Raw genomic sequence first — 15,345 nt, 5'->3', positions numbered from 1 at the left:
CACCCTCGGGCCCAATTCAGTTGACTGGAGATTGAGTGTGTACGACCTAGGCCACTTAGTCCAATATGACTACTGGTTGGCCCTGGACACCAGACCATGCTTCTACTTAACCTCCCACCTCCCACCACTCACGCAGACCATTGTACCACCTATCTGACATCACTCACCTGCTCCTCCCCACTAGGATCCATACCCTCTGCAGCAGACTTGACAGCTGAACCTCCACCTCTGGTCTTCTTGTATCCAGGCTTCAGTCCCTGGGGAAGTTAATTTAGACATCTTTATAGATCCCACCCTAGGACCCAACCCAGATGATTGGAGATTGAGTGTGTGCAACTTAGCCCACTTAGCCCAATATAAACATTGGCTGGCCCTGGACACCAGTCCATGCTTCTGCTAAATCTCCCACCATCCAAAAACATCCACCCAGATCATTTCACCATCTTACCTGTCACCAACTCACCTGTTCCTCCCCACTGGGACCAGCACTCTCCACACCTGAAGCTCCACCTCTGGTCTTCTTGCATCCCAGCCCTAGGCCCTGGGGAAGTTAATACATATATCTTTATAGATATCACCCTAGAACCCAACCCAGTTGATTGGAGATTGAGTTTGTACAACCTAGCCTGCTTAGCCCAACATGGCCATTGGCTGGCCCGGAACACTAAAACATGCTCTCACTAAACCTCCCACCATCCACCCAGACCTTCTCACTATCTATACCTGTCACCAACTCACCTGCTCTTCCCCACTAGGACCAGATCTCTCCACAACAGATTTGACAGCTGAACCTCCATCTCTGGTCTTCTTGAGCCTATGCCCTAGTTCCTGGGGAAGTTAATCCATACATCTTTGGAGGTCCCATCCAAGGGCCCAGCACAGTTGATTGGAGACTGAGTTGAATGTGTGCACCCTAGCCCACTTAGCTCAATATAATCATTGGCTGGCCCTGGACACCAGACTATGGTACTACTGAACCTCCTACCACTCACCTCAAACCATCTGAACATCTACCTGTTACGACTCACCTGTTCTTCGCCACTGGGGCAAGGACTCTCCACACCATATTTCAGACTTGTACCCCAACACTTGGTCTTCTTATATCGAGGCCCCAGTCCCTGGGGAAGTTAATCCATCTTTGGACGTCCCACCCTAGGACCCAACCCACTTGATTGGAGATTGAATTGGTGCAACTTGGGCCACTTAGTACAATATAACCATTGGCTGGCCCTGGACACCAGACCAGGCTTCTACTAAACCTCTTGCTTCCCAATGCCTACCCAGACCATCTCGCCATCTACCTGTTACTACTGACCTGCTCTTCCCTGACACTCTCCATACCAGACTTGACACTTGAAACTCCACCTCTGCTCTTCTGGAATCCATGCCCTAGTCCCTGGGGAAATTAATCCATATATCTTTGGAGGTCCCATCCTAGGGCCCAACCCAGTTGATTAGAGACTAAGTGTGTGCACCCTAGCTCACTTAGCCCAATATAACCATTGGCTGGTCCTGGACACCAGACCAGGCTTCTACCAAACCTCCCACCATCCAGACATCCTTGCAAATTATCCCACCTGTCACCAACTCACCTGCTCCTCGACACTGGGAGCAGCACTCCCCACACCAGATTTGAGACCTGGACCTCCACCTCTGCTCTTCTTGAATCCATGCCTTGGTCCCTGGGGAAGCTGAAACACATATTTTTGGAGCTTTTGCCCGAAGGCAGTTGATTGTAGACTGAGTGGGGTGCAGCTTAGGCCACTTAGCCCAATATAACCATTGGCTCTCCCTAGACAGCAGACCATGTTTCCACTAACATCCCATCGTCCAGCTTTCCAGCCTAAAAAAATATCCCTTAGCTCCAAGTATCCTCAATCGAGAACTGTCCTCTGAGCCTAGACGCCATCCCATTCCTTGCACCTATTAGCTGAGGGTAGTGAACATTGGAGGTTTGGGGTGTTCCATTGGAAAGAAAAACAAAACAAAATGAGAATGCTGTGGATTTCTTTGTCACTTGAGGCCCCTATGAATTGTCATTACCATTGGTGCCCCCTCCCCGATATTCAACCCTACCTGTATAATATCATCTGCAGAAGTTTCCACTTCCTACTTCCAGATCCTAGAAATGCTGGCACACTGACCTGCCTCCTGAGGTAAAAACCGTACTTCCCTGCTCACTTTCCCTACATTCTCATCTCTAACCAGCATAACCCACTTCTTCCCAGTCATAAAATCAGAGGATCACAAGTCTAGAGTGGGAAGGGACCTGATTCCAACAGCCTCATCTAACATCTGATGAAAATGAGGCCCAGGGAGATTAAATGATTTACCTGAGGTCTCCCAGGTAGAAAGTATCTGAGGTGGGGTTTGAACTTGGATTGTCTGACTTCAGAATCAATGATCTTTCCACTCTACCTCCTTTGTTCTTTCCTTCTTTTTCCTTCTTTCCTTCTCTATCTCCCACTCTATTGTTAAGGAACTTTCCTTCATCCTGAATCTCTTCTTCTCACATTCCTTCCATCTCTGGACACACTTTCAGAAACCTGGCTTTCTGTTGACAATACTGCATCCCTGTCTACCCTCTCCAGTGCAAACTGATTATCCTCTCATGCCCCCATCGTCCTTGGGTTAAAAGGAGCAGGCATACATGGGGTCACTTCCTGATCACCACTCACCAATATTTCCTCTTTTGAATTGCAGTCATCTATTTATACCCTGTGGTCCAAATTCTTGTTACTGCTTTCTACCAGAATCCTGGTTACTTTCCTTCTTTCTTCTATGCCTTATGTACTTTTACATCAACTCTTGCCCTCATCCTTGTCAATTTTAAGATTTATGTGGATGAATCTTAATGAATGTGAATTGCATTTCAAGTACAATGGCCTCCCTGGTCATCAGGTTCTTCAACTCCTGTGCTCTAGCACAATCACAGAATCACTGAATTGGAGAGTTGGAAGGCATTTCCATGGCCATCCTGGTCCAAGCCATACCTAAAATGAATCCCCAATGTACCATACCCAACGAGTGGTCATCCAGCCTCGCCTTGAAGGCTAGAATTTTGAGGCAGCTCATTCCACTTTTGGACAGCTCTGTTAGGAAGTTTTTCCTGGCATCAATCTCAAATTTGCTTCTTGGCAATCACTACCCACTGCTCCTGGTCTTATCCTTTGGGCCAAACAGAACAAATCTAATTCCTTTTCCTTGTAACAGCCTTCAAATACTTGGATACAGCTATTAAGTCCCTGTAAGACTTCTCTTCTCCAGCTAAACATTCCCAGCTCCTTAGCTAGATGGTATAGTGGGTAGAAAGTTGGACTTGGAGCTAGGAAAACATGGATTCGAATCTAGTTACCTTCTGAGTGATCCTGGGCAAGTCACTTAACCTTTCTTAGCCTCATTTCCCTCATCTGTACAATGGAGATAATAATGGCATCTACCTCACAGAGTTGTTGTGAGGCTGCCCTATGGAAACTCTCCAGCTAATGAAAGTCCTCAAATATGGTGCCCCTCTCCCACCTCAGGGCAATTCTCTAAGACTGTAAGTTACAGAGGAATTTGTTGATCTGCATTGGTAGAGGTGATTTCCACACACACTCCATAGAGGGTTGAGAAGAAAGTAAGAAGAGAGGAAATAGAGATACATATGGGCATACATAGATGACTTTTTTAGGGAGTCTAACTGAGAAAGGGAGGGGAGACATAGGATGAGAGCCACGGTAAGATTTTGTGAGTTTTCTGAGGATGGGGAGACTTGAGAGTGTCTGTAGGCATGGAAAAAAGCAACAAAGAGTTGGACATGACTGAAATGACTTAACAACAACAATAAAAACAAAATTTATTATCTTTTCCCTCTTCTTTGGAAATTGGAGTAAAGCAGGAGACAGTAGGGGATGATGTCAGAAGGATATGAGATAGCACAAAGTGGTGAAGAGGGAACTTTCAGCAAATAGCTGTTTTTCCAGTGAAGCAGAAGGCTTGAGAAAAGAAGAAAAGGTGTGGAGCATCTGCTCCATTGTGTCAGATGGGAAAGAGGATAGATTAGGGAAGGATAGAAGGATGATCTTACTGTAGTAAGAGTCTAGGTGAAATTAGGCAGTATATTTATAATCTGTCCATTCAGCATAGTTCTATGACTTCACTCAGCAGCACAATAGTAGAAATGAAGGAGGCAGGTGAGGGAAGTAATCTGGGACTGGATTTGGGCAAGGAATGACTAGCAGTAGGACAAGGGAACAAGGGATTGGAGGTTAGAGAATAGTGTAGAGTTGACCTGGTTCCTCAAAGGATCTAGAATGGGAATAGAGGAGAGTATAACCACAGCAAGAGTGATAGTCTGGGAAAGTACTGAGGGGTGGAAAGACTGGAGGTCATGGTGAGACTGAAGAATGAATTTAGAAGGAACAAGGCATAGAGAGAGAGAGAAATAAAACTATAAAAGATGAAGAAATTTGGGAGTTCTTGACCATGGATGAGGAAATCTTGCAAGGATATGATCAAGGATATGACCATTCCTATGTGTATCTAACATGGAGTGGAAGAGTAGATCATGGGAGCTGTGTGAATTGAGGAATAGGGAAGTTTGAGCATGTAATGGAACAACAGCAAATATGTTGAAGTCTTGTATGTAGATGACGCCAAGATCTGTGCATCCAGCCCTAATCCCTTGAGTTTCAGTCCCCACATCAACAACTGCCTGTTGAACATTTTCAATTCGACATTCCATAGTCATCTCAAATTCACCATGTCCAAAACAGCTACGTGGCTTGGTGGGTAGAGTGCTAGGCCTGGAGTTAGGAAAACCCATCTTCCTGAGTACAAATCTGGTCTCAGGCACTTACCAGCTGTGTGATCCTGGGCAAGTCACTTAACCCTGGTTGACTCAATTTCCTTATCTGTAAAATGAGCTGGAGAAGGAAGTAGCAAACTACTCCACTATCTTTGCTAAGAAAACCCCAAATGGGGTCACAAAGAATTGGACAGGACAGAAATGACTTAACAACAACAATAAAACCAAAATTCATTATCTTTTCCCTCAAATCTACCCCTCTTCCAAATATCCCTTTTATTGTCGCAATCAACACCAGCCTCCCGGTCATCTAGCCTCACAAACTCTGTGCCTTCTTTGACTCTTCATTTACGTTTATCCCACGTATCCAATCTGTTATCAAAATGTTACTGTTCTTCTCCTTCCATAGCATCTCTTGTATATGTACTCTCCTCTCTACTCACACAGCCACCATCCTCTTTAGACACTCATCACTTGTCACCTAATACAGACCTCCAAGTACCTTAGAGAACTCAACTAATAGACTGTACTGGAAGCAGTCCATTATCACAAACCGAATTTTTGCCTACAGTCACCTAGATGGAATACTGACTCACTCAGACCATAAAAACTTATTTTCAGTAGGTGTGGCCATGCCAAATACTTGTAATTTCCAAGTCTCATGGAACAAAAAGCAAGAGAATAAAACTCCATAGAATATTAAACATGAAAGAATCATTACAGGCTAGCAAGTTGTCCCAGGACCATTTCTATCTCGAACTCCATCAAAAAAGATGAAATAATAACAATAATAATCTTCACCATAATAGTCTTGATAACTGACATGCGTATCAAATTCTAAGGTTTGTAATTCACTTTAGAGACATTATCTCATTTAAGCTTCTCAACAACCCTATGAGTTAGGTACTACAAATATTAGGAGGCCCATTTTACAGACACAGAAACCAAGGCTTAGATTTGTCCATAGTCACACAACCAGTATGTATTGGAAGTAGGATTCAAACTCGGGTCTTCTTGGCTTTGTGGATGGATGGATGGCTTTTTGACAAGATGATGACTGATGTAGAGGGCTTACATTCAAGGAGGGGTTTGCATATGAGCCAATGCTGTGTCGTGTCAGTCAAAAGAAATGTAACTCCTTAAAGTGCGTAATAGAAGTCTAACATGTGGCGCCAGAGGGATGATAGCCTAGATGTCCTCTCTTTGGGTCAGATACCTGAAGAATGTGTTCATTTCTGGGTGTCATGTTTTGGGAAGAACGTTGTCAAGCTGGAGAATGTCCAGAAGAGTACTACTAGGATGGTGAGGGATCTGAAAATTAGCTCAGCCATGGAAGGAAGGGAATAAGCAGCATTAAAACACCCACTATGTGCCATGCATTGTGCTAAGCACTTTACTAATATTATCTCACTTGATTCGCACAACAGCTCTGGGAAGTAGGTGCTATTATGATCCCTATTTTACAGTTGAGGAAACTGAGGCAGACAAAGGTTAAGGGACTTTGCGTAGGGTCACACAACTAGTAAATAGGACTAGTAAGCCTGGAGAAGGGATGACTCGAAGGAGGGAATGAGAGATAGCTGTCTTCAAGCTTTGGAAGGATTGTCGCAGAGAACAGGGAGATTTAACTCTGGGTAGCCCCAGAAGACAGATCTAAAAGCAGTGGGTGCATGACATAGTAAGCTGATCAACTTTGCCTTAAAATAAATGAAGTCTCCCTAAAAGGCAGACTATCCTGATTCACACACACACACTCCCCAAACTCCCTATAAAGCTCCAGAATTACCTGTAGGTTCCCTGAAGCTTGTAGGTCTGGGCTGGGGAAACTCACTTGGTTCTCATGAGATCCTTTTGCTGACTTCTCAGGACGAAGCTGAGCTTTCACCTCACACCCCTGAATATTCGTGGTGGTTGATGCTGATGCTGATGTTGAAATGCGCTCAGTCCTGTCCTTTTCTGAGCAGAAAGAGTCTTGCCTGGAGGAAAGAGTCATCCATGGGTTGCTATCTGCAACCTATCCTCCATAGCACCTCCATACCAGCCCCCCAGGGCCTGTTGGGTTTTCTGATTCCTCTAGCTCGAGATGCTCTCTCTGCCCCTCCAGAGCACAGAGGCAGGGTTAAAGTGGTTTCCCATGACATGAACCTCAAAGTGGGAGAGACTTCAGTTGCAGTGCCCTCCCCTTCCATGTCTCCCTGCTGACTTTCCACCCAACTCTCAAACTGCAGCTCAGATCTCTCTGCTCTAGAAGTCTTCCCCATCTCCCACCTGAGAACAATAATTTCTTCCTCTTCTGCCACTATAGTATTCTGATTTGTGTTATCTTTATCTGTGTACATGTATCATCTCCTCTATTAGACTCCATTCAATTCCATTAAGGCAGGAATCCTTCTTATCTCTACGTCTCACCTAGGCTCCTCCTACCATAGTGTTTTGGCACATAGAAGGTATCCAATAGACAGTTGCTATGTAAATGTGAACTGTTATTAAATGTTAGAGATGTTAGAGATGGAAGGGACCTTAGAATGGGGATGTCTGAGTTGGAACACAGAACACAGAATGTCAGAGTCAGGACTTTAGAACAGAAAATATTGGAACTAGGGGGTGAACCTAAGAGCACAGAATTTCAGAGTTGGGAGTGCCCTTGGAACATAAAATGTCAGAGAGGGAGATACTTTAGAACATAGGATGTCGGAGTTGGGAGGGGCTTTAGAATATAAAATGTCAAAGCAGAGAGAGACCTCAGAACACAGGATGTCAGAGGTGAGAGGCGACTGAGAGATGAGTCCGACCTTCTCATTTTACAGATTAGGGCCATTAAGGGCCAATAGTTTGCCCAAGATCAACAGCCAGCCGGTCTCCATTCCTTGAACACTGGAAGAACCCCATCCATAACCTGTTTTTCCTGAAGCATAATCAGAAAAAAACTACATGGTCTGAAGGCCTGAGCCTGAGGGCATGTTTTACCTGGCCCACAAAGCAAGTGGCTTTAAGGACCCTTGAACCTGGGGCTTAGTCCCAGGTTAGTTTCAAGGGAGTATTGATAATTTCCAATTTAACCAATGCTTATTGACTACTATGTGCTCTCAATATACTAAGGCACTGGTTGTCTCTAGGGGCTGGTCTGCACACACAATTGCACACTTTTTCCTTCCTGAGTCTTGAGCGCAGTCTTTCTAGCACTGAGGTCAGCTGCTATCTATTATATTACTATGCTTTTCATGGCATACATACAGACAATACGTAATTCCACCCTAAGAAATTCCACACACATGTATATACAAAGCATATACAAACAAGACATAGATCTAACTTGTGCCTACATCTTACATACAACACATACCAACAGATGTATACAGTTGCTGGGGTTAAGGGCACAGTGCCCCTGTGATCTGGAAAATCTATGTAAAATTTTTTGGCCCTCCCTCTGTACCAGAGAAGTTCGAGTTATTATGGTATTAGAAGATAGGATATGTTGATGTTATACAGTACTATACATATATTTTATGCATTTCTGAATTTCTAAACTTTTTCTGTATCGTCTGCCAGCCTTCATGTGATGTCTGTGGCTTCCACAAAACTCCCCCAAAATTCCCATTTGCTTTCTTAGGCTGACCCACGATATGTTGAAACCGAGATGGAGAAAGTTGTGATGTGGAAGGGATAACTGTCCATGTAACACACCTTCACACACTCACATTTGTACTCCCAAACATGTATTCATGTATACAGACACATAAACACATAAACTTTTCTGTCCCTCCTCCCCAGGGGCAGAGGACCTTCCGGTCACCCTTGGGAAGAGAGGGTTGGACCCCGGAGGTGAAATTTCCTTCAAGCCAGTCATTCAGCTCACCCGATCCCAGTCCCAGAGCGAGGTTTCCTTCCCTTAGCCCTGTCATTCAAAGGCCCTTTCTCCGCTGCTTCTCCCTGTCCCAGGGTCTGCTCTGACCCCCCAGGGGCCAAGGTAGTCAGCCACCCTCTCGCTCCTCCGGCTTCTGCCTCCTGCTCCCTGGCTTGGAACAGGTCCGAGTGTCTTCCAGTCTGAGACTTCACCCCAGCTTGCTCCCTAGTGGCACCTCCGATGGAATCCGGCCATGGATACTTCCCCTGAAGGAGAGACCCTCCCACCCCCAAAACATATTGGCCTCCATTGCTGGTACATTGAGGGGAAACCGACTAGTCACCACCCATACAAAGCCTCTCAGTCCAAGGGACCCCTTCTGATGTAGGGGTGGGGGGAAGGGGGCAAGCAGAGGCAGAGTTGAGAAGGGCAGGGCAGGGCAGGACAAAGGCAGGGAGGTGCAGAGTGGAGCTAGTGGAGGGCCAAGAAAATGCCTTGGGAGGCTCTAGGGCCCATAGCAAGCAGTATACCTTCAGAGTAGCTCTGTCCTGTTCTGAGATGAGGCTGAGAATGTGTAGCACCATCTGAGAGAGAAGGAGCCAGAGCTTAGGAGAGGCCAAGAGAGAGACACGGAGGGGAGAGAGGGGTAAGAGAGGTTTTCCCAGGGGCAGGCAGGCAGACCAGGGCTGGCTTTGCCCTATTCCTAGAGCCAACTTCTATTATGTCACATAGAGTTGGTATGTAGTGGAAAAGGCACTGAATGGAGAGTCAGAAGACCTGAGTTCAAATCCCAGCTCTGTCATTCACTACCTGTGTGAGCCTGGGCAAATCAGTCAATTTCCTCATCTGTAAGGATCCTTCTAGTTCTAAATCCTGTGATGTGCGGGGGCATCAAAAACAATGTCTTTACCTTTTGATAATGACCCTGAAATCTCATCCATCTGGGTCCTTCCTTCAACAGTGGAGCCTTTTTCATCCCAGGTGACTCTTGCTCACCTCTAGGGCCTCTCAAACATCCTAAGCCGTGCCCTTGGCTGCCATATCTTCTTCTTCTCAATGGATCTGACCCTGATACCTGAGATTTCACTACTAAATCCTAAGGTACTGGGGCTAAGGCATTATTCCTTGCCCTATTGAGACTGAAATTCTCCCTGAGTCACTTAATGGTAAGATAACATTAGTCATTAACACTTGAGTGTAAAATTAGATGAAGTCCCTTATCTTCGATGCCAGACTCAATAGGGAGAGCAAAGAGATGGGATTAAAGATTGGAGAGGGGCCTTGAGGATGGAGGATGAAGCGAGGGTAGACTAGAACAAAATGGGGAGGCCAGACTGCCTTCATAGTTTAACCTCAGCTGGCCCTGTGAGTGACTGCTTCTTCAAACTCAGAGAAAGCTCAAGGACTCAGCAAGTGACCTCGAGAATGGAGGGAGCAAGTGAGCGGTGGCAGGGGTATGGACCAATCCCAGATGATTCCTGATTTAGAGGCCCACTCTGCATTACCTGACTGACTCCTGGTGTGATTTTTGGAATTCTTTTGCGGCTGTGGTTGACATTTCTCCTGCTTGTTGCTACTGGGGACTCCAGAACACCATCTAGCTCTGCCAGCTGCTGTCCCTGAGCTGGGATAAGGGTCTAAAGAGGCACCAGCTGCTGCACCTGGCCTCCCTTGGGAACAGTCCCAAAAAGGTGTTGTCCATTCCATAACCTCAATAACCCCTGGAGCAACCCATCTGGATCCTGGAAAATTGTCCTGCTCTATGATGACTGGGGTTTCTGGAATTCCAAGCTAGGTGTAGTCCTAGAATTACAGAATCTAAGAATGTGAGAGAGCTGGAAAGGGGCCTTAGAAAATAGAAAATAGTTGGCACAGTGGATAGAGCACTGGCCCTGGAGTCAGGAGGACCTGAGTTCAAATCCAGCCTAAGATACTTACTAGCTGTGTGACCCTGGGCAAGCCGCTTAACCCTGACTGCCTCAAAAGGAAAAGAAAAGAAAATAGAATAAGGCTGTGTGGTTACAGTGAGACCTGGGTTTGGAGTGAAAGCTGGGAGTCAAATCCTGGGTCTACTATTTACTACCTGTGTGCCTTTGGACAAGTTACATCAACTCTCTGGGCCTCAGTTTCCTCATCTGTAAAATGAGGGGGTTGGATGACCTTCCAGATTTAAGTTTATGAGCAGGTGGATTAAAGTCGATGTGTTATGTATGGAGATATGTGCTTATAGGCTCATTCATTCATGTGTGTACATGTTTAGGGATGCATGTCCAGTTGGCTATTGAGTGTATGTGGGTATGTTACATATATGTGTGTTCGTATATTTTGGTCCTATGTATCTCAGAACTAGAAGGGAGGTGATCTACTCCAACCCTCTTATTTTATAGGTGGTGAAACCAAAGCCTCGGGAGGTGAGGTAACTTGTTTACGGTCACCTGGTGAATTAGTGACACAGCTGGGACTTTGCCCCACAACACCCACACTCTTGCTTGCACCAAAGTGGCCTTAGAGCCATTGTTATCCTTAGGGCAATGGACTTGGGGCCCTCACGTAGTCCTGTTTGCCTTAGAATCCTCCATTTCCCCCTTGGACTCATTAACCATCCCCTCTCTCCTTCCTCCCCACATCCTTGATTGGTGTCCCAACGGACCCCTGAGCTCTTACTTCACACCAGGCCAGCCAGGCCCTCAAGTTTTTCCCTCTTTTGCTGGTGGTCCTCCCTTCTCCCATTTGGGCTCGAGAAGGTTATCTTATCTCTTTCACCCCCATAGGCTTCCCTTGGCTTACTCCTCCAATTGTCTCTTCCTCAGAACTTTTAGGCCCTGACATTCCAGGGGCTGAATTTTAAAGGGACAGGTTGAATTAGCCCCTCCTCTGGAGCAGACAATGAGTAAGGTAGTCTGGGGCAGGCAGGGTGACAAATTTATAGTTCATAACTGGGCTGTAATATGGGCTTTTCAAGCCTGGTAGGTTCTGCCAGTCAATTACATATTGCAACAAGGGTATGAAGGAAGGCTGTTGAGGGAAAAAAATATCAAAGTATTCATTTAAAAAACTATTCTGAATCTATTTATGCAATATTATATTTAATCAGGTGAGAGTTGAATGCCAGGTAGATACCAAAGGTTGATGAACAGCCCTGAAAAGGGCTTGGCAAGCCCTCACACCAGAGGTGCTAGGCCTCTTTGAACACCCCATGCACCTCAAGAGCCTTCGAGCTGTAGCATGCGCAGTGGCCACACCCCAAGAAACTGTTTCAGCAGGCAGGCTAAACCAAGTTAAGGGTAACCAACAGGCCTCATGCCTGTCAGTAAGTTAGGGGGATGTCTTCCCCAAGCATGTAAAGATTTCCCTTGGCAGAATGGATGGGTGAGATCAATTTGTTCCAATGTCCATGAAGGTGGCTGAAGCAGGCACTGTGGAGCACTTAGAGCTTGTAGACATTGAAGACGTCATCTGCCGCATCCCCAGCCATCACCAGTTGTCTTGACTTCTGTCTTGCACCTGGACTGCAATTACTCTGAGAAGGTGAAGCTGATGACTTGTACAACTCTGCCTCACTTAAAGCCAATTCATGCATGAGTCAAGACATCATGCTGAGATGTCATTGGTCCTCTTTGAAAACAAAGGACAAAAACCAGCAATTACATTTAATCAATCAAAATGTTTATTATTAACCCAATACCTTCTTTTTATTTTATTTTATTTTTCTCAATTACATGTAAAAATATTTCTAACATTCATTTAAAAAAATTGAGCTCCAAATTCTCTCTCTCCCTTCCTTGAGAAGGCAAGTAATTTGATACAGATTATACATGTGAAGTCAGGCAAAACATTTTCCCATATTAGCCATGTTGTAAAAGAAAACAGACCAAAAAACCCAAAACAAGCAAACCAGAAAAATAAGGTAAAAAAGTATGCTTCCATCTGTATTCAGACTCCATCAGTTCTTTCTCTGGAGGTATATAGTATTTTTTATCATAAATACTTCAGAACATTTTTTCATGTGACTATAGATAATTTTGATTTCTTCTTCTGAAAACTGCTTATTCATATCCTTTGACCATTTATCCACTGGGGGATAACAAGTATTCTTAAAAAATCGACTCAGTTCTCTATATAGTTAAGAAATGAGGCCTTTACCAGAGAAACTTGCTATAAATTCCAGCCCCCCTCCCACCTTAGTTTCCTGGTTTCCTTCTAATTTTAGGGGTATTGGTTTTGTTTGTGCAAAACCTTTCTAATTTCATGTAACCAAAATTATCCATTTTATATCCTGTAATGCTCTCCATCTCGTTTGGTCATAAAATCTTCCCTTCTCCTTAGATCTGACAGATAAAATTTTCCACTCCCCTAATTTGCTTATGATATCACCCTTTATGTCTAAATCATGTACCCATTTTGACCTTATCTTGGTATACAGTGCAAAATGCTGATCTATGCCTAGTTTCTGCCAAACTGCTTTCTAGTTTTCCCAGCAATTTTTATCAAATAGTGAGTTCTCATTCCAAAAGCTTGATCTTTGGGTTTATCAAACACTAGGTTACAATGGTCATTTACTACTGCTAATACTTTCTTTTTGATAATTACCATTTTGTAATATATTTTCAAATCTGATAGGGTAACTCCATTATCATCATTCTTAAAAAAACAACAACCACCTTTCTTATTCTTTCCATTTATTGTTCTGATACATTTCATGATCAAATTTATCAAGTTGCTATAAATATCCTGCAGGGATTTTAAAACTGATACGTAATTAAATAAATATGTTAGCTTAGGAAGTTTTGTTATCTTCACTATATTTAGCCTACTGGCACAGTGGAAAAGTACCAGACCTGGAGTCAGGAAGACCTGAGTTCAAATCCAGCCCAGACACTTCCTAGCTGTGTGACCCTGGGCAAGCCACTTAATCCTGTTTGCCTCAGCTCCTCATCTGTAAAATGAACTGAAGAAGGAAAGTGCAAATCTCTCAAGTATCTTCGCCAAGAAAACCCTAAATAGGGTCACAAAGAATCAGACAGGAGCAAAAGTGACTGAACAACAACAAAATTGACCTCTCTTGGGGCAGCTAGGGGGCGCAGTGGATGGAGCACCAGCCCTGGATTCAGGAGGACCTGAGTTCAAATTTGGCCTCAGACACATACCACTTACTAGCTGTGTGACCTCGGGCAAGTCACTTAACCCCACTGCCTAGCAAAAAAACAAAACCAAAACCAAAAAACCCAAAATTGAGCTCTCTCACTTAACTGCCTATGTAATCTTGGGCAAGCCCTTCCCTTCTCTGAGCCTCCGTCTCCATCTGTGAAAAGAAGAGAGTTGGAGTCGAGGACCTCAAAAGCCCCTTCTAGCTGTGATCCTGGCACACGGAGCTTTCCGAGCATAGGCTCTCCAACTCCAAGTTAAAGTTTCATAGTTTTCTTTGAGCAAACAAATATCTTGTGCCTTGAGTTAGGTTAATGCCCAAGTAGCTATTTTTCTTTTTCTTGCTATTAGGGACGGAAGCTCCCTTCATCACATTTTCTAGTGGTCCCACCTGGTGCCTTCCACTAAGGTCTCCTCCAGTACTTCCTGCTCACATGGAGGTGGCTCTGGGCTCTTGCCAAGGCCATGGCAGACAGTCACACTCTCCAGCATATCTTCCCAAGTTGTTAAACCTGCAGGGAAGAGTCTGTTTTCCAAGGACTCTCCTAGAACCACATTGCCAAGGTGGTTTCAGGAATGTTCAATTTTTTGACCACAGCAATTCTTGAAGACCTTTTCTTTTTTGACTGAGAGAGAGAAGGACTAAAATCTGCATTGGTGGAGAAGCCACTAAAATCTTTTCGCACGTGCGCCCCCCAGTATGTGTATACTTACTTATAAATAATTAATAATTAAAATATGTGTTTATATAAAATATAACAAAATTAAATAAAATTAAATGAAAACACAAATTAGCATTGCTATGCCAGTAATTATGTATACTTACAAAACTTACATGAAATTTAAAATATTTAAAGAATGAGATAAAGGTGAAATTATATTTGTTCCCAAAGTCAGTGGGGACCCATAAGAGTTTTTTAAGTGACCTGCGGAAGATGGTTTGAAGAGGAGAGAGGCAGAACAGGCAGGCAGAACACGTGCCTGGAGCCTGAGGAGGGGACAAGCTTGAGAAATGTCATGGGGGTAGAAGTGATAAGATTTAGCCCTTCTTGGATATTTGGGGGTGGGTGAGAGTGAGGAGGAGCAGTGCACGGCAAACTGGAAGACTGAAGAAGGAGAGGAGAGGCAGAATGGAGAACACTATAACACATGAAGAGGCGGGAGAGAAGGGAAGGGACGAGAATCACTTGAACCTTACTCTCATCAGGCTTGACTCAAAGAGGGAACAACACATACACGCAGTTGGGGGTAGAAGTCTATTTTACTCTATAGAGAAATAAGTGGAGAGGGAGACAAGAAAAGGGAGGGTGCCTAAGAGAAGGGAGGGCAGATTGAGGATGGTGCTGGTCAGAAGCAAAACACTGCTGAGGAGGGACAAGGTGAAAGGAGAGAGAGAGAAAAGTATAAAGAGAGGGAGAATAGGATGGAGGGAAATACACAGGTAATCATCATAACTATGAATGTGAATGGGATGATCTCTCCCATGAAATGGAAGCTTGCAACAGAGTGGATCAAAAACCAGAATCCCACCATATGTTGTTTACAGGAAACATGTTTGAAGCAGAGA

General features: G+C 44.5%; 1 protein-coding gene across 1 annotated transcript; it reads right to left on the bottom strand.

The window, feature by feature from the left end:
• Positions 1–1,280: 1,280 nt before the first annotated feature.
• LOC144454132 (uncharacterized) lies at positions 1,281–9,217 on the bottom strand. Its single transcript, XM_078146669.1, has 5 exons — positions 9,164–9,217; positions 8,646–8,899; positions 6,621–6,765; positions 1,593–1,691; positions 1,281–1,396 (listed from the first exon to the last, which is right to left on the bottom strand). Exons 1-5 carry the CDS (start codon positions 9,215–9,217, stop codon positions 1,298–1,300), a joined length of 651 nt encoding a protein of 216 aa, XP_078002795.1. The 3' UTR covers positions 1,281–1,297.
• Between the last annotated feature and the right edge of the window lie 6,128 nt (positions 9,218–15,345).

This window comes from Phascolarctos cinereus, unplaced genomic scaffold (genome assembly GCF_003287225.1).
Source record: "Phascolarctos cinereus isolate Bilbo 61053 unplaced genomic scaffold, phaCin_HiC Scaffold_726;HRSCAF=1367, whole genome shotgun sequence".
Lineage (NCBI taxonomy): Eukaryota > Metazoa > Chordata > Mammalia > Diprotodontia > Phascolarctidae > Phascolarctos > Phascolarctos cinereus.
The sequence above is the reverse complement of the archived record's forward strand: the minus strand, read 5'-3'. Positions and strand labels throughout refer to the sequence as shown.

What these genes read in the sequence shown, in the direction of transcription:
- LOC144454132 (XM_078146669.1), bottom strand. Translation starts at nt 9,217, where the DNA reads ATGGTGCTACACATTCTCAGCCTCATCTCAGAACAGGACAGAGCTACT. An exon ending in CGCTCTGGGACTGGGATCGG is followed by an intron (nt 6,766 to 8,645) that starts GTGAGCTGAATG and finishes TCTTTCCTCCAG; the next exon opens with GCAAGACTCTTTCTGCTCAG. An exon ending in AAGGATCTCATGAGAACCAA is followed by an intron (nt 1,692 to 6,620) that starts GTGAGTTTCCCC and finishes TATGTGTTTCAG; the next exon opens with CTTCCCCAGGGACCAAGGCA.